Here is a 20,404-nt window from a genome sequence, read left to right as displayed (position 1 = left end):
CATTACAACAAAACCGGACATAGCTGGTGTTTGGGGTCAACCTTTGCGGGCGCTAAGTAAAACCGGGCGTTATAAAAAGAAAAATATGAAGCTTGCATGTTTTAAGCCAGACGATGCCACATTGGCGACAATGTTACCAGTTTAAGCTCAATTGAGAGCTTTGGATGTTGTCAGATGTGATGTGTCCATATAACAAGGGATTTTCTCCTACATTTGTGCCATCCGTAGTATACCCCACAATTTAGATAGTCTGTGTAGCCCTAGTTGAGAACATTGTACACAATATTTTGGGCCCACCACCGTAAAAACAAGGGACAATAGCACAAAAACCTCGGGATTCACGGAAGCGGATTGGCTGGTGTACCACACACCTGCTATATAGCTGCTGTAGGTATGTGTCGCTCGAAGATGAGCATTAACACTACTCGAGCTCCGAGTTGTACGAACGGTTCAAAGGAGATCAAATTTATATGGCCCCACGGTGATGTATTTATTATATCTACAATGTTCATCTATTTCTAGAGAGCATTTTAGAGCATTATCCAAAAAAATGAATCATATTCAAAGATCATATGGACCACACCAAAAATAGCAGAGGAGATCATGATTTTCACCGTTAAACAATTTGTAGGGCCCACCATAACGTTTATTTTCCATCCAATTTGTAACATTTATTTGACATCCAATCTGTTGATTAGGTCATACAGGCCCAGATGAAGGTAAAAGACAAAGATCAGCTTGATCCAAAACTTTTATGGCCCCCAAAATGTTTTTAACGGTCAACACTCATTCAACACTGTTTCATGTAATGTGGTCTAGTTGAGATTGGGATATACCTTGTTGTTTTTATTTCATATAATAAAATGATATGAAAAAATAGATAGACGGCATGGATGAAACACATACATCATGGTGGGGTTCACAGAGAGCTGACCATCAGCCATTGGCTAGTGGCAGGAGGGGTAGCCAATCCGGTTGCCAATGTGGGAAGGAGATTACGCTTAGAATACGGATCCTCCGTTTGCCTATTGTTACAATTTAATTCGACCGTATGGTTGGGTAATTACATCTGTGATTGAGATGGACCAATCAGTATGGCAAATAAGGAAAAAAGCATGAAAGTCGGAAATCTGTAGTGGACCCACCACAGAAAACAGTGGGGAAGTGATTCCCACTGTTGAAACTGTCCTAATGCCCACCATAATGTTTATTTGAAATCTAACCCGTTCAAAATTTAAAAAATACATGAAAGAAGGGAAAACACAAATATCATCTTAATCTAAAACTTCTATGGCCTTTAGAAGTTTTTAACGGTGGATGTCATTGTCCCCACTGTTTTCTGTGCTGGGGTCCACTGGAGATTTGGATTTAACTTGTTCTTTGGATGTTACCCTAAAACGATCTCTCCAAATGGATAAAAGGTGTGGATACAAAACATACAAAACATACATTATAGTGGGCCCACGGAAATTGGTGACGTCACTTGTTAGCAAGTCTTGCTTCTCAACTTTTCATTATCTAATCTGTGCACGGAGAGTCGTGCTTTCGCAAACAGAGGTCCAGAATCCTATGCTTAGCGTACTGAGTAAACTCGGTCAGTCCACCATGATTTATTTATTTTATCCTCTCCGTCCATTCATTTTGACACAAAAAATCAGGCAAATTAAATGATCAAATTGACCACACCTGGAAACAGTTGAATTGAACAACCACCTTTCAAAGAATTCCTGAGAGTAACGTAAGTTTTGAATCAAGCTTATATTTGTATTTTACCTTCATCGATGTTGTATGATCTTATGAACATGTTGGATGATAAATAAACATCACTATGGAGCCTATAAAGTGTATGATCTAATTGATCCGTGCATGTGCTTCAATTACGGGCTCAACACTGTAAACTTCAATGGTGGTCACTAAATTCCCACTGCTTCCTCTCATGTGGCCTATTTAATTTTTATAACCTCTTCATTCTTGGTCGCATAACTTAAAATGATTTAAAAAAACGGATGGACAGGTTTGATTTATTACAAACATTATAGTAGGCCTACACAAAATCCTTTCACATGATCTTCATGTTCTCGGGCAGCAATTCCAAATTTCTCTCGGCGAACGTAGGAGAGAGTCTCGCTTTATCAACGAAGTGAAATTTCAGCCGCTTTTCTCATCCTACGGCGTACACGAAGGCAAGCTGCAATTCCAAATTTCTCTTTGCGAACGTAGGAGAGAGTCTCACTCTATCAACGAAGTGGAATCTCAGCCGCTTTCCTCATCCTACGGCGTACACGAAGGCTCGCACATAAATTACGTGCAGTATGGTTTGTACGAGATCGGCTCTCTCTCTCTCTCTCTCTCTCTCTCTCTCTCTCTCTCTATATATATATATATATATATATATATATATATAGTGGGTATTTAATCCCCACTGTGTTGTCCAATTGAGTATTGCAGATACCTATTTTATGAGTTTGTACCCTAAAATGACGAGGAAAAATAGATGGACGGTGTGGATAAAACCTATACATCACTTAGTCCCTGTCGACGCTGGGGGAAGCTATCTGGGCCCACCGTGATGTTTGTGCGAAGGTGTCACACACGTGTGGATGATGCAAAACGTGAGGAGGTTTCTCTCTTGCTGTTTTGATTATCTTCAGGCTTGGATGGTTTGGATCACTTGCGCCTGATCAGTGGATGGATGCTACTTGATGGATGGTCCGGATTCACCAGCTTACCTGTCACATGTTAGATATTGTGCTACGAATGCGGATCACTCATCCAACGCCCTAGAGTTGCTTTGAACTTGATGGATTAGAAAAGAGGGGCGCTTTCCACAAGTGGAAGGTGAAGCAGTGGATCCTGACCGTCCATATAGTAGGTCCTCTGTGAGGATGAGTTGCAGCTGAAAATCACAAAAAAGTGGATGATTGTATCATATGGGCGGTGGCCTTTGAATGGATAGTCAGGGTGAAAATGGATTCAACAGAAGAAATTGATGGCTAGGATCGTCCGTTGAATGTGATTTTCAACCTAAGTCGAATATTTTCCTTTCGCACTGTGTATGGACCATGTATAAAATGTCTCCTAGACTGGACAGTTCTAAGCTTTCGAATTTTGGGCTACAAATGGACGTTTGAGAAGAGACACAAGCCATGGTTGACACTCAACGAAAAGGTGTTAATATGATGGGCTAAGATCTTACTTGCGTGCGATATCTAAGCCCCTCATCTTGTGGCCCCCACTGTACATCTCCGATGGCCAAATGATCAGGCCAATTCGTTCGTCATGTGAGCCACACTTGTATGATGAAAAGATAGGGTCAAAAAACTTGACCATCGATCTATATTCATTGGACACCGGTGGCCCACCTCATGACTGAACTAGCCATGATTGAACAACCAGCCAAAGTTGGGCCCACCTGATTAACTAACCACTTTCCTTTTCACGCCATACCACATTGATGGGGTAATGCGGGGTATTTTCACACCGAGCTCAGGTGGGGTGGCCTATGGGATGCAGGAGCACACTCGATGTGGGTGGCCTGTAGAACCTATAGATTTGGGGCCGTGTGAAGCAAGTAGCTCGTGTTAGGCGTAACCCATGGATTTGGGGCTCACGAGGAGGGTTCGGCCAAAGATCTAACTTATAGACTTGGAGCCTAGGCTATGAGATAAAATGGATTAATTCGCCATGCTCTAATAGTTTGATTTTTTTAGAGCAAGTGGTTAATTGTCCTGTATCAAATTGATATCAGAGTGGGGGGTCCCGTATTTTAGACTCTTCAACGGAGGTGATTAATGCGATGACATTTTCACACCGGGCTTTGTATTCCAATCATTATTAATGTAACTAATGCATCTTGCATTTAAACCTTGAGTTATATATATATATATATATATATATATATATATATATATATATATATATATATATATATATATATATATTGTAATACCTATTTCTTTATGCATGTGTGGCCCACTTAATTAAGGGATGGATCAGAAACATTCATTGTAGGTAACATACATGTGATCAATTTTGGGCTTGGATAGGTTGGGCCCATGTCTCACTAATTTTTATTTGGGTTCTTGGGCTTGGCCTGCAATGCGGCAAGCATCACGGACGTTATAAAATTTCACATTATATATTGGTAAAATTTAAAATTTCTCATAGTAACAGATATTGTCATGAGATTTTCAAAATATTGGTAAAATTTAAAATTTCACATTTTTTATTATGATTTTAACAAGAAAAGTAGTAAAATTCTCAAACAACTCATTATATATATTCTTAATTAATTTACAATATATATTTTCAATTATATTTTATTTTTTGTGAGATTTTCCTGTCCAGGCTGAAAGACCGCCGAGAATGAGATTTGTTGATAGGAGCCCTTGCTGGGCCTGGTCCTTGGACCATATAGTATTGGACCCGGCCCAGCCCAAACCTCACACAATGCAATCGGGAGCAGAAATGTGGCACACGTAGGGAAGATGAAGTAGGTGTACGGCCCTCATTCTTCCTTTATGGCAAGAAAATCCGAGTGGCAAATTCCATGGTATAGTATCTTCAAAGTCACATCATTATCTCCGTTAGCCCTGAAAACAAAGTAATCAGAGGTAATATATAACACAGGTTAGCATAGCAAAGATCAGTCTCATACAGATCTGATAATTATTATTAACCGTTTGATCAATGGCCTTCACTATGAACGGACAAGATCATTTACACAAAAAAATAGGTACATTCAGAATCAACATTCACTAGGCCATTGTAACCATCCCATCAGCCAGTTGCATGGAAAGGTCTCCATACACTCATTAAGTGTACCATATTTTTATTTTGTTATTTATCAACAGCTAGACATTGTTTCCTGTGGTTTGGCCCATTTGATGTGTAGATGGGGCTGATCTTTTGCACAAGTAATTCTCGTGGTTGAGTTTAACCTATTGAAAGGGTTGGATGTTCCACGTAAATGAGAAATGAGTAGTTATCCGCTGGGTGAACCACAACTTGTTCCAGCAGTTGGAGTTGAGACCTCTCTCTCTCTCTCTCTCTCTCTCTTATATATATATATATATATATATATATATATATATATATATATAGATATATATATTGTTATGGGTGAATCTGAACTGAGTCACGTCGGATTGAAATAGAAATGTCAAGGGGCAAAGTCTCGGATTGACCACGGCCGACCCGAGGCAATTTTGAAGGCTCTTGTAGAGCTACGACACCGACCCGAGATTAAGTAGTCAAGCGTCCGATGAGCAGGACCTCAGAACAGTGGTAGTACGCCTGAGCCAACCTGCTCTAAGTTCGCATGTTAACTCGAAATGCAAAAGAGGCCACCGCACACCTGCCCAATGTACCTCCAACCAGGGGCTTGGATATGTTAAGTCCAAGGTCCGAGAAGGTTAGTCCCATCATGGGCTCGGAGATCCGAGTCGCGGGTCTAGCTCAGGTAGCAACGTGGCCAAAGACCACATTCAGAGATACAACTCAATAAGGCATATGGAAGAATAATCCGGAGCACAATCTAAGGGTAATGGTCCACATTTGTGCGTGCGTAATGCTCGCTTGATAGAATGGATCGTGCCGAGTTTAATAGTAACGATCCCTTCGATCCACAGGTATAAATACCAGAGAAACCCATTGCAACAGGTACGCAACATATTGTACCCTTACTCTACTCTACACTACTTAGACCTGGTTTCCTTAGCCTAACTTTGGCATCAGAAGGTCCCCTGCTTGAGCTAGGGTCTCTTATGATTACCGTTCTGTGCAGGATCAGGGTTCGCTTCGAGCACATAGAGCTTGGCGGAGGATGATCCAAAATTTTGCATCAATATATATATATATATAGGATGTGTTTATATAAGTGAGATGTTTACATACATGCGTGTTTAGTAGATCCCGTCCGATTATCATAAGCATTATGATGGTTGGCACATCGATTGGCGTCAATTGGAAATAATGCCAAAAGCACGAGTTAAACCGTGAGAAGAAAAAAAAGAAGAACGTGGAGAAAAGGAAGCAATGTAGTGTGATATTTTTTCGAGTTGGAATTTACTCTCAACGCCTTTCCTCTCTTTCCTTGTTGGGGCCCATTTTCTCCTTTTTATTTTTCGTTGTTATGTTGCACAAGGTCTCCACAAGCTTCGATTGCCTAGTGTGCATGTAATGAATTTTAGGGCATGAGTACATAAATAAAACAGATCCAAAGAATAATGAACCACACCACAGGAAACAATGGCGATTCAGCACCCACCATTAAGGGCTTCTCGGGTCATAAAAGTTTTGGATCAAGCTAATATTTGTATATATGTTCCCTTCATCCAAGTCAGTGTGACCTTATCAACAAGTTGGATGACAAATAAATATCAAGGTGGGCCTTAGGAAGATTTCAATGGTGGGTGTCATTATTCCACTCTTCCGGTGGTGGTACCGGCCATAATATGGAGATAGCTTCAGCCAAGCATGTTGGTAAGGGGTGCCAATTAGGTGCGGCCCCGGCCTCACCAAACATGGTGTGGCCCTGACTGTGTGGCCATCCTTGATGTATGTGTAGTACATCCACGCGGGTTAAATGCTGCCCAGCCTCACCTATCATGGTCTGGCCCTGACCATGGGGTCCACCTTGATGTATGTGCAGTATATCCACACCCTCCATCGGTGTTGCCCGTTCAAATTGGGGCATGAACCCAAAACTAAAGTACATACAAGTCTTATGAGAAATAGTAGTGATTGAATGCCCACCACTTAAAACTTTTCAAAGCTTATGATAATGTTTATTTGCCATCCAACCTGTTGATAAGGTCATATAGATAAGGATGAAGGGAAAAATTGAATATCATTTTCATTCAAAACTTGTGGCCCACAATAAGTTTTTAATGGTTAATCATCATTGTTTCTTGTAATGTGGTCCACCTGAGATATGGATTTACTTCATTTTTTTGTCTCATGCCCTAAAATGATGCAAAAAAATAAACCAACATCACATGTGGACTATACATCAGGGTGGGCTCTATAGTCACAGTCGCAAATAATCCACTTTGCATTTAAGTCATTAGCTTTGTTACTATGGCTAAACTCTCACAGCAGCACGTGACCCAATCAAATCTTACAGCCTAACATGGTTCTCCAAATTCATTGAATCTACGTCATAAAACACACACATCAAGGTAGGGCAAGGGTCACCTGGAAACCTTTTTCGACTAATCCCCATGTATTAAATCATGTTTCATGTGTTTGATTTATATTACCTTGCAGCCATGTTGACCACTACAAACTAAAATTATTACCAATAGAATGTGATACTCATGTAGCCTTTAATAGCAATGAAAACCTAAGAAAAAAAAGGTCGTGTACCTAGCAAGAATCCGGGCATATGTAACAACAAAAAACATGCGACCAAACACATGACTATGTGGACAACATAGATTCTGACTCAAACCAACGAAAACATAGCACCCTAAAAACTATATGACTGGTGGGCCACATGGATGCTGATTCAAATCGGCGGTTCACGGAGATTTCAAGGTATTCCCCACATCGATGACGAACCGGTATCGTACGTCCGCCTTCGCAAGCCGCTCCATGGCCGTGTTCACGTAGTCCATCTGAATAACTTCAATGTCCGCTGTGATGTTGTGCTTGGCGGCAAAGTCAATCATCTCTTGGGTCTCTTTGATTCCTCCAATGACACTTCCTGCCACGGCCTTCCTCCCTGCAAAATCAGAACAATGTCAGTGGGGAAAATAATAGATGGGCAACGATCTTCCAGCCCGTTCATTTGTGATCATGAAATTTTACAATGTTAAATATCATGATTCATGAAATTTGGTGCAGCCAAACGCAGCCTTCACTAAATATTTGAATTACACATTTATAGGACAGTTAAAGACAATGAAAGGATGTTTACTTACCGAAAAGCAGTGGGAATACCGGTAGCTCAAGAGGCTTCTCTGGTGCACCCAACATAACCAGCTTCCCATTAGTCTTCAGCAGGCCTATCAACGGCAGGATCGGGTGGACCGCCGAGACCGTATCGATGATACCATCCATGGTGCCCATGGCAGCCTACACCATAAAATATGAAACGAATAAATCATCACCGTATAATGTTAACTGGGTCATAATTACATGACCTTTTCAATCCTAATAACAGATTGCTAAGTAAATCATCGCCATTTTAATCCAAGAATGATAGGCCTCACTTACATTGCCCTTAAAATTAAGTGGGGCCCACTTCCAGTAGTCATGGTTCAATTGTTATTAGGGCTGTACATTGAGGCGTGGCGAGTCGAGTCAGAGGTGGGCCAAGCTTGGCTCGACTCATCCATGCTATACTCGAGTTCACCCTCGAGCTCAACATTGAAGCTTGGCTTGTTTATCAAAGCTGTCGAGTCGAGCTAGTGGTACGAGTCCAATCAAGTTTCTCTTGAGTCGAGCTTCTTCATATGTCAATTTATTATATTTTTGGCTAAAATATGAATGAGAGAGAATGGGACGGGTAGGGCTAGGTAGGGTTTTTTCGTTTTAACTTCTTTTTTTTTTTTTTTTAAAGTTATATATATATATATATATATATATATATATATATATATATATATATATATATATATATAGGGAAAAGTCACTAGGCACTCGACCTCACGAGTCCGTCCCATGAAGTTGAGCTGTGTAGGCCCCACCGTGATGCATTTCGAACATGTACCCCATCAGTCAGATGCACCATTCCATCGTGGGCCTAGATCTCAAAAATCAAGTCAATCTATTACTTGTGTGGGCCACACCACATACAGAAGTGGAGAGGGGCCGTGCACCATTAAAACATTCATAACTATTTTTTGGGCCCAATGAGATGTGGTTTGCAAATTCAGCCCATCCATTATGTGTGTCTCACTTGGATGAGGGTTCAGACCAAGTTTTAGATGCATGCAAATTTCAGGTGGGCCCACCAAGTGCTTTTATATGTTTTAACGGTGTCTTCACATGATTTTAGATGGTATGGCCCACCTGAGTTCCGTATACGGCTGATTTTTGGGATATCCCATAATTTAAAGGGGACCCATCAAATGCACGGTGTTGATGGTCGACACACATCACGGTGGGGCCCACACAGCTCGACCTCAAGGGAGCTTATCGTGAGGTCGAGCGCATAGTACCTTTTCCCTATATATATATTTATAATATTATAATATATTAATAAAATATATTACTCTAGCCAAGTCGAGCTTGAGCTTCGAGTCGACTCGAGTTGAAATGCACCATGCTCAAACTTGGCTCGAACTTAACCCGAGCTCTAGAAAATAAGCTTGACTCGCCCCGAGTCGACCTTTCAAGCCGAGTCAATCCGAGCTGACTCGAGCCGAGTCGAGCGAGCTTTTCGAGCTAGCTCTACTCATTTACAGCCCTAATTTTGATGTGTGTGGGTTTTTGGATAGATTGAAACACACATGCATGGCCATGTCAGTCACACGAACCCTGACTCACCTGCATCTGTGCCGGGTCACGGCTGACCAGGAATGAGTCAGCACCGAGTCGTTCGATTGCTTCCTTCTCCTTGTTGGGGGATGTACTGATTACAGTGACCTTCAACCCAAAGGCCTTGGCAAACTTAACTGCTACATGACCGAGTCCACCGAGCCCAGCCACTCCTAGATGCTTGCCTGGCTCACTGAGCCCGTAATACCTCATTGGACTGTACACTGTAATACCGGCGCACAATAGCGGCGCGGCCCCATCAAGTGGCAAGCTCTCAGGGAAGTGGATCACAAAGTTCTGATTGACCACCAGAAAATCGGAGTATCCACCGTACGTCATAGTGCCATCGTGGTACGTGGAATTGTAGGTGAGGATCATCTTGGGACAGTAGTTCTCCGAGCCTTGCTCGCAGCTGGAGCATGATTTGCAGGATCCAACCATGCACCCGACGCCCGCCTTATCTCCAACGTTGAATTTTGATACCTTGGACCCCACTTCGGTCACTATACCCACGATCTCATGCCTGCAGGAACAGATGGCTTACATTAATTTCTGATGGTTCTTTAAATGATGATGAAGTGGGTAGGGTCTTTTGACCATATATAGTTCTAACACATGCTGATTTGATTCGAAAATCGGATGAGTCAACTTAGTGAGATTTCAAGTGGGGTCCCTGTGGAAAGGAAGCGGATTGGCTGGTGTACCCACGTCACCGATCAAGCTGGTGTGCTGACGTCACCAAGTTATGTGGGTCTCATCATGAGGTATGTGTTATATCCCAACTGTCCTTCCATTTGGAGAGCTAGTCTTAAGTCTTGAAATAAAAAATAAGACAAATCCAAAGATCAAGTGGACCACACTGCAAAAAGAAGTGGGGGATTCAACGTCTATCATTGAACTTTTTTGGGGGTCATAGAAGTTTTGGATTGGTATGATATTTGTTTTTCTTCTTGGTCCAAAGTTTGTGTGATCTTATGAATAAATTAGATGGAAAATAAACATTATGATGGGCCCTACTAATTAAAACCGTACATTTATGCATGATAGGGTAGCTTTCGGTCATTGATCTATAAGACTATAACACGGGTTTCACGCATTAGAGGGACCACGTGCATCTCGCGAGAACAGTGATGGCAAGAAAGACTTGGCTGCGGTCCCGGAACCAGAGATGGGGAGAGGATTAGGTGAGACCAGAAATCCACTGTGGGTGGGACCCCTGACTATGGGGCTCACAATGATGAATGTGCCTTAAATCAACACAGTCGGTCCAACTGTTTAGAAAGCTCATTTTAGGGCATGATCCCAAAAATGAAGTAGATCTAAATCTTATGTGGACCATACCACAAGAAGCATTAATGATTGAATCCCCATCATTAAAAACTTCATGGGGTCACTGAAATGTTTATTTGCCATCCAACCTGTTGATAAGATAAAAAAGATCTAGATGAAGAGACTACACAAATATCAGTTTTATACAAAACTTTTGTGGTCCGCAAAAAGTTTTAATGGTCGATTACCACTGTTTCATGTATTATGGTCCACCTGAGAGTTGGATCTGCTTCATTTTTTGGAGCATGTCTTAAAATGAGCTTCCACTGTGGATGGATGGTGTGGATGTAGTCACATACATCACAGTGGGCCCCACAATCAGGATCTCAACCAGTGGATCCCGGGTCTCACCTAATCGATGTGGTGAGACCCTGACTATAGGGGCCACCTCGGCAATGTATATTCACGCACTTCATCTGTTTTTCCAGCTTAATTTAAGCCATGGTCCCAAATCTTAAATAGAAACAAATTTTTGGTGACCACGTTACAGAAAATATTGGTTATTGAGTATTAAAAACCTTTTGTGGCCACAAATATTTTAGATTAAACTAGTATTTATATTTCTTTTAATGCGACTTTATCAACATGTTGGATGGTCAACAAACATTAATGTGGACGGTAGGAAGTATTCAGCATTGTGTAATTTCCATGGTGTGTTTCACCTAAAATTTGTATCTACTTCATTTTTTGGACCATATCTTAAAATAAGCCTAAAAAATAGATGTACAGTGTAGATATTCATTGCATACCTAAAGGTGGGCTCTATAGTCAGGGTCTCACCCACGTTGCTGTTACCGGGAGTCGCAGTCAAGTCGCGCTCAGTGATGGCATTGCCGACTGCCGGGGGGCACCGCCTTCCATATAAAATAGACGTTGCTTCGGTGCACCTGGAAAGCCTCTTAGTTCGGTGGTCCTGGGACTGTGAAACCCACCGTGTATATGTTTCATATCCATGCCGTTCATCCATTTACCAGTTCAATTTTAAGTCATGGCCCCAAAAATGAAGGAATTCCAAATCTCATGTGAATCACACCACAGGAAAAAAGTATTGGATCTACCTGATATTTGTGTTTTCCCCTTCATCCATGCCTGCATGCTTGTGTCACCTTATTAATATGAGTGGCAAATAAGATAGATTCATGGCCATCTTACGGATGGATGACCATCCTGAAGGTGCCACTGATCGGAGATCCTGACCTTCCAATCTTGTGGTATGAATTGCGTTGCACTTATGACAGGTGGATGATGGAGATGTTAACGGTTCCTTTCCACAAGGAGATAAAAAGCTTATCTTTCCAACACAGTTGGGTCTGCACGTGTGCTTGATTATTATAAGGGAGAGGGGATAAAGGGTCGTTTCACACGCCAGCGAAGCACACGCGTAAATATCCGAGCCATTCATTGGCCCACCTTTCAAATGATCAACAGTAGGAAGGTCCTTTTGGTTCCCTTATAAGGTCCACCGCAACGTGTAGGTTGAGCATGGATCCTTGCTTCTTCCTTTTTACCTTTCCCTCTTTGGACCATCCAGACACCATTTAGCGGTTCAGATCATGTTCAAAGTGAGTGGGCCTCACCTGAGAACGGCTTGGACATTTCACATTAGCGTCCTACAAATCACCTTTTTCATATCCCCTCGCGCGAATTGCCTTTTCATATTATATTCCCTTTCTAGAAACAATAAATAACGGCGTTAAGACGATCTTACCCTGGGAGCAAGGGGTAGACGGAATTTCCCCATTCGTTTTTAACAGCGTGAAGATCCGAATGGCAGATTCCGCAGTAGAGAATCTTGAGCGTGACATCATCGTCGCCATTGGCCCTACAAACACATCACAACTCAGATAAAAATATTTTCTATTAAAAATGTCTGTAAAGCTCCCACAAAATTAGGACACGTGTCCGCTGTCCTTCGCAGCGTGGCCCACCACGAAAGAGAAAAAAGTATCGGGCACGGCTTGGATGGATCCGGGGCGGGTGGGGCACACCATGATGTATGTAATTACATCCATGCCTTAGGGCATGAACCAAAAAAATGAAGCAGATCCAAATCTTAAATGGACTATAGTAAATGAAACCATATAATTGGCCCTTAAAAAACTTACCGGGGGTCACAAAAGCTTCGGATCATAGATGATATTTGTGCGACTTCTTCGTTTAGGTTTTTGTAACCTTATCAATAGGTTGGATAGCAAACAAATATTCTGTTAGAATTTATGAAGTTTTTATTGGTAGGATTCAATCATGACTGCTTCCTCTGATGTGGTCCACCGAAGATTTGGTCAGCTTTAATTTTGGGATCATGCCTTAAAAATGTGCTTTTAAAATGGTTGGACGGTGTGGATTTAAGACATCCATCCATGTAAGCCCCATAGGGTCCCAAACACCTCCGTGGATCCGGAAACCGCGCCCAAAATTACCCAGCTGACTGGGAGTCGGCAACAATGAATGTCAGGAAAGTACACGAGTAATGTTTATAATCTCTTTTTACTGATCCGTGGGATACATTCACTTTATGACGACCAACAATAGTGGAATTTAAAAAAGGGATTGGGATAATATCTAAAATTCTTTCGATAGTTGCATGTGTAACATATATGTCACCTTAATATTATTTTATTGGATACATGGGCCACTAATAATGTTCCAAAACAATTGAATTATCAGTTGCATCATTATAATTATTTTAATGCGATGATCAGCACCAGTACAACATAAATTAACAATTAAAAATCATTAGTTAGTCAATTACTCGGACATAATTTTATACTTGTGGCCCATCCGAGACATGTAATTTCATCATTTTCGAGCGAAACATATATTTCAATAGGCTTATTGCAACCATTGTATTAAACATTACATATGTTCACTAATTAAAGATATTAAAGCTAATTTAGTAATTAAATTCCAACTACTATTAGCATACTATGCATAACTATTTTGGATTAAAGTTGATTCCTAATCTAGAGTGCTAAACACAAGAAGATTTCAAACCAGAGGATCCAAATCCATGCTCCCAAAGAGGCCTCAAAAGGTTTTACCCCATAGAAGAACAAGTTTTTATTTTTATTTCTTTGAAGGTGAGAATCCGGGTCCGTGACAAGTATATCATTTTCCTTGGCTGTGTTTTGTCCACATCATCATTGACTTTATGAGTACTATTACATTAAATGTATGATGTGCCCAATATAACAAAGGGGGTTTTCATGTTCTACTGGCAAGCAATAAATCGTGTAACCTGATATTGCGAAAAGCCTTTTACAGCTACCACTGTTATTGGGAAGTGACAGTATGTGCTCCACACCCTTTGTTTAAAAGCATGTTCCACTTTCTTCAACTTGTGGAACCGCACCATCTTTATATACCACTTTTATTGTGAATCAGTACCATGAAAACAACCGGTACCACCATGAAAATATCATTTTAGAAAATCAGGCTCATCCGATCCCTGGTGGGCCACACCTGCATGTTAGATCAGACCGTCCGTTGTCCATGAATACAGCGTGGCTCACCAGGTGATCGATCAAATGTGTCCATTAATTGCACACCTGTACGTATTAATGTGACATTAATTGGAAAAAAGTAAAGTTGCTTGCACGGGAATGGAAGGAGATTGCCTCACCAGGTGTGTTGAGGTCACCAAGTTTGGTGGGCCCTACCATGATGCATGTCTTATGTTCACATCGATCGTTTTATTTTGCGAAATCACTTTAGGGCATGAGAGCGAGCATCACGGTGGGGCCCACACAGCTCGGCTTCCGATGTGTGTCGAATGTCCCAATACTCGGTTGCACACCAGTTCTCGTGAGTTTCTATGAGCCCAAAATCTGAACGGTCGTTGAAGGTTTCATGGGGTGCCACATCACATGGACCGTTCGGATTTTAGGCGTATGACACGTATGGAAAGGTGTGCACGTTCTCATGGAAGGATGCCTTTGTGCATGTGTATCATATATAGGGGTGGAAGATACCAAAAATTAAGAAGAGAGAAAAGATCTCGTTGCACTAAAAACACATATAAAAGAAAATACAAGAAAAGAAAAGAAAAAAGGTTAGGAGAGGTCCAGAACAATGAGAGACAGCATAGAAAATACCGAAAAACTCACAAAAAATAAGAAGAAAAATTACAAAGAAACTAAAAAGAAGATCTCATTCAATTAAGGGAGAGAATAGAAATACGAAAAATACCCACCAAAAATAAAAAGAAAGATCTCATTACAATAAGAACACGCAAAAAGAAAAGAAATGAGGGTTCCAAAAAAATTAAGAAGAGAGAGAGATCTCATATACAATACCAAAAATACCCACGAAAAGAAAGAACAAGAATTCCAAAGAAAACAAAGAGAAAGGTGACTATACCTTCTAGAGAATTTGAAAGGGGAGAGGACTCCAGAAGAGTCTCTTGCAGCCCACCCAAACGCCTTCTGAGGGTGTTCTTCCTCTGGAGATTTCGACATTTCTCTTTTCTTCCTTTCAAAGAGAGAGAGAGAGAGAGAGAGAGAGAGAGAGTGTTGTGTGGCTGTGACATGATGCCAGGCGCCTCTTAAATATGGAGGGGGCGGATGGCCAGAAACAAGTTTGGTTCCGTCTCCTGCCGTCATAACTGACGTTAGCAGCGTTCGATACTCTGGTTTCGCTGGACGCTTTGATACGTAGCCCGTACGGACCAAGAAATGCCACCGTGGCAAATATTGACTGGTAGTGGATTGGATGATGTACCACACGCAACACTGACCTGGCTGATGTGGATACGTGTCGGGTGAAGATGAGCGCTGACGCTCCTCTAGCTTTTGTTTTTTCTTTACACACGCACACACACACCACCACACACTCACGCCATGGTGGGATTTCACCACCTACGGGTACTCGAACTCTCGACCATGTGTTCAAACTCCTGAGAGTTTACCGCTGGAGTAAGGGTAAGGACCCAACGCTCCTCTAGCTTCCAGCTATAGGAACGGTTCAAAGGATATCAAAGTTACGTAGCCCATAATGATCTATTTATCATATCCACACCGTTCATCCATTTTTTGAAATCATTTTAGATCTTTATTTAAAAAATGAGTAATATCCAAAGCTCAGGTGGACCACACCATAAATAACAATGAGACAATGATTCTCACCGTTAAAACAAACATAGGGCCCACCATAATATTTATTTTACATCCAAACTGTTCATAAGATAAAGAGGAAAAACAAATATAATATTGATCCAAAAGTTCTGTGACCCCCAAAAGGATTTCATTGAGCTTTTGATCGGTCTTATTTTTAGTGATCTCTAGCCACACGACTAGCATATCAATCGGACGAACGGTTACCACGAGCTCACCAAGTAGGCAAACGGTTTGGATATAACTCATACCTTAACATGGGACCCACAAAACTTGGTCACATCAACACAACAGCCAAATTGGTGGTGTGTGGTACACCAGCCAATCAGCTTCCATATTGACTTACACTAAACAGATTAAATATAACCCACTTTCTCTAATTCATTAAAGTTCAAAAATCAGATTGATTTGTTGAACAAGCAGATTCGTTAGCACTTGTCCGACCATCCTGACCACTGATTCGTAGGCACTTGTATCTTGCATCAATACCGTTGGATTTTTCAGCTTTAACCGTCCAATAAATATCCTCCGTCTAACAGTTAGGTAATAAAATTAGCATACTTATTTTTTCATGATACATCTAAAAGCACCAATATCTTGGTACGGTTTAGTTTTAATTTCTGGCTAACCTTGATGTATGTATTCTATATCCACGCCATCCATCTAATTTTATAGATGATTTTAAGGCATTATCTTAAAAATGAATCAGATCCAGTAATCAAGTGGACCATATATACAGGAAATAGTGGTGATTTATCATTAACAGACCATACAATTTTTTAGATCAAACTGATATTTGTTTTTTTTTTTTTCTCTCTCTCTCTCTTCATCCAAGCTTACGTGACCTTATCAACAGATTAGATGGTAAATAAATACCACGAAAACAATAAGGTGCAGTCTAAGAAGTTTTTAGTGGTAGGGTGTTCAATCACCACTGTTTTTTTTATGGTACGATGGACCTGATATTTGGATATGCTTCATTTGGGATAATGCCTTAAAATAATGGGGTAGAAGGGATGAAGGGAATGGATACAGAATAGGTGGGCCCCACATTAAGGGGGGCACCGTCTTGAGTAAGGCCTGTGTCTCACCTATTTGGTCGGTTTATCTCAAGAGCACGCGCGTTTGAAACGATGATCATTCACACGCATTCCCACCTACAAACGCATCCGAACTCATGGAATGGTCGGTGGTACCGTTAGATCTTCTTTCCTGTAATTCAGACCTCTCACTCTTTACGTGGGCCATAGTGCAGGTCGCCGCCCAAGCTCCGTAACGCTCACCATGATGCATGTGTTTAAACCATTCCGTACATATGATTTTTCAGTTCATTCCCGGACATGTGCCAGAAAAATATGTAGATAAAAATCTCATGTGGACCTTCCTCGGGCTCGCCGTGATGTTTTATTTTCCATCCCACTTTTTACAAGGGAAAACACAAATATAAACTTGATCCACAAGTTCTGTGCCCCCAACATTTTTCAAAGGTGCGCATTCAATTTCCACTATTTTATATGGTGTGGTATACTTGAGCTTTGGAACTGTATCATTTTTTGGCATGAGCTAAACAATAGTGGTAAAGAGTGTGGATAGTCCGTGTCCAAGGCATAGAAAATTTTAGTACGGTGGCTTCTCATTGGTACACGTCATTTCCAATGACTTGGCTAACAACACATCTTTTAAGGTGTGCAGTTTTTTTAGGTCCCACTATGATTATTGTGTTGGATATACTGTCCATCAAAATTTCCAGACGAATATAGAGGATGATCCCAAAAATGAAGTACATCCAAAGTTCAAGTGAATCACACCACAAAAAGTATGTTTTTGGTGGGAATTGAACAAACCATCATTGGAACTTTTCTAATGCTAACCATGAGGCTTATTTTTCATCTCACATATTCATAAAATCACAAATACTTGCATGAAGTTAAAATACAAATATAAGCCTGATCAGAGCCTTCATTGGCCTCACAAAGTTTTCAACAGTAGTATCAATTCCTACGGTCTTCAGTGGTGTGGTCCACTTTAACTTTGGATCTAATATGTTTTGGGTTTGTATAGTAGAATTATATGTAAAAAATAGATTCACGATGTAGATCTAAAAAATACATCATCATGGGCCCATGCAATTTTAGAATTGACCATGTAGTTCTAAAAATCTATTTCACGTAAAGTTCCTGCACTGGTACCTAAATGGGCCTACCTTCATGTTTGTGAGAAATCTACCTTGTTCATCCAATTTGTGAGCTTATCTTAGAACATGAGACCAATAGTGAGCAGTATCCAAGATTCAAGTGGGCCTGAGTAAAGAAAAGGGTGGTTAGGAAATTTCCCACCGTTGAAACCTTCATGAGGTAGACGTTGACATTTACATGCCATCAATACCATTCATAACTTCATTCCTACTGGGATCAACTGAAAACACACATGATTCAAAACTTTTGTGACTATTTCAACCGTGGACGTTCAATTCTCACATTTTTGGCCCAGTTGAGTATTGGATTCGGCTCATTTTAGGCCTCATGTCTTGAAATGAACTAAAAAAAAATAAAAATGAGTGGATTCTCATAAATATTATAGTAGGCCCCACTTGGTTCCCAAAAACTTCATACAAAAAGCTTCAGCAGGAAATCCACGGCTCACCTAATCCGCTCCTGTGGTGTATCTCACACCAAGTCAAGAAGAAGTTTGACATGTAGAGCTTCCGTGGGCTCATCATAATGTATGTATCAGATCCACACCGTCCACCCATTTTCTTACACTGTTGTATGAAAGAAGAAAAAAAGGGAGGCAAATCCAACACTCAAGTAAGCCACGCCACACAAACAGTAGAAATTGAACACCTATGGTTGAAAACTTGATGTAGAGCGGGTCGCGGACAGTTACATGGCCAAGATGGATCAGAAAAGGCCCGGTCGACGACAGAAGTGATCCAAACCATCGAACCTTAAATCGGGCGTATCTTGCAATCCTTAATGAGTTATCTGACGTAAAATATATGATTTTGGGGTAGAACGAGCTACTGAAGCCAACCAACCCTGCTATGCCGGGTTGCGCAGCCCGGAATTGCGAAAAACCCCTGGATCGATGGTCGTTTCCCCGTTTTAATTTCGTTTTTACTATAAATAGTAAGTTTTAGTTTGATTATAACTCTTCATCCGTCGGGCTTTAGGAGTTGCGCCCAACGTGAAAAGAGCTTAGAATAATTAGGAGAACGGTTTGGTGAAGCCAAATAGGACACTTACTATTTTTGGCCGAAAACCTTGCGCACTAGTAGACATCACGACCGTCTATAAATAGTAAGTTTTCTATTTATAGTAAGTCGTGGATTCTAAGAGTTTGAGTTGTAGTTTGATTCTAATTTCTTTCCCATTGCTTGGTACCCCTATTTAAAGGTTGTGAACTCATTTTTATTCATCAATTAATCAATTTGGAATTTATTAGAATTTATTTCTATTTTCTGCTTTCTTTCCTCGTGGATTCGAGAAGTCTCTGTGAGGAGTCCAGAGAAGCTCCGTGGATTCGGAGTAGTTATCTTCATCACGTTCATCCCTGCGTCAATTGGTATCAGAGCGAGGATTCCCCTCGGGCCGATGGTAAACAACGAAGGTATGAATCAAAATCCTGTGGACGATGATCCAGGGATTCGTTATCTTTCGAAAAGAATGGAAGCTTTCCACCGGGAGAGTCAGTTGACCATGCAAGGGCTGCAGGCAACTCTCGACCGTCTTGCGGATGCACCACTTCCTCCCCGAGCCATAGGCGGTGCTCCACCACCTGTGGTGGCTCCACCACCCATGGTTGCTGTACGACACAACCTTGATTTTCGTAGAGCACTACCAGTGGCAAACCGTAGGACTACACCAGATGATTCAAGTTCTAGCGACGAGGACCTTAATGAGGGTTTTGCCCAACGACCAATCCATGGAGGTGATCATCTAGATCGTGCTGAAAGAGACTATCGAGATAAGGCTGAACTTTCTAGTTTTAACGGTTTATTACGTATTGAAGATTTTCTCGATTGTCTAGCCGAAGTAGAGAGATATTTTGATTATATGGACGTGCCAGATCATAAAAGGGTAAAATTGGTAGCGTTTAAATTAAAATCTTGTGCTTCTGCATGGTGGGAACAATTACAACTCTCACGAGCTCGCTAGAACAAGGCGCCCATCTCCTCATGGCCACGAATGAGATGTCTTCTTCGATCTCGATTTCTCCCCAGTGATTATGAGCAGATATTATTCCAGCAATATCAAAATTGCAGGCAAGGAAATCGAACAGTCACAGATTACACTGAAGAATTCCAATGGCTGGCTACACGAAACGATCTATCAGAATCTGAGTCACAGAAGGTGGCACGATTTATAGGTGGGTTGCGACCGACAATTCAGGACCAAGTTCAGATGTACCCAGTCGGGACTGTGGATGAAGCAGTTCAATTGGCGGGTAGGGCAGAAACACAACTTGCAAGAGCTCCT

The 20,404-nt window shown here is 41.2% G+C and overlaps 1 protein-coding gene across 1 annotated transcript; it reads right to left on the bottom strand.

Moving 5' to 3' along the window:
- Positions 1-7,306: 7,306 nt before the first annotated feature.
- LOC131229333 (probable mannitol dehydrogenase) lies at positions 7,307-15,341 on the bottom strand. Its single transcript, XM_058225273.1, has 5 exons — positions 15,175-15,341; positions 12,524-12,637; positions 9,496-10,009; positions 7,926-8,079; positions 7,307-7,726 (listed from the first exon to the last, which is right to left on the bottom strand). The coding sequence occupies exons 1-5, from the start codon at positions 15,270-15,272 to the stop codon at positions 7,524-7,526; spliced, it is 1,083 nt and encodes a 360-aa protein (XP_058081256.1). The 5' UTR covers positions 15,273-15,341; the 3' UTR covers positions 7,307-7,523.
- Positions 15,342-20,404: the final 5,063 nt, after the last annotated feature.

The sequence above is a fragment of the Magnolia sinica genome, chromosome 16, assembly GCF_029962835.1.
Source record: "Magnolia sinica isolate HGM2019 chromosome 16, MsV1, whole genome shotgun sequence".
In the NCBI taxonomy this organism is placed as follows: Eukaryota; Viridiplantae; Streptophyta; class Magnoliopsida; order Magnoliales; family Magnoliaceae; genus Magnolia; species Magnolia sinica.
Note: the sequence above shows the minus strand (reverse complement) of the source record. Positions and strands in the feature narration are given on the sequence as shown.

Excerpts from the sequence above, each read along its gene's own strand:
- LOC131229333 (XM_058225273.1), bottom strand. The coding sequence starts at position 15,272 with ATGTCGAAATCTCCAGAGGAAGAACACCCTCAGAAGGCGTTTGGGTGG. Across the intron at positions 12,638-15,174 it reads CCTTTCAAATTCTCTAGAAG|GGCCAATGGCGACGATGATG; the intron begins GTATAGTCACCT and ends ATGTGTTTGTAG. Across the intron at positions 10,010-12,523 it reads GTCTACCCCTTGCTCCCAGG|GCATGAGATCGTGGGTATAG; the intron begins GTAAGATCGTCT and ends CTGTTCCTGCAG.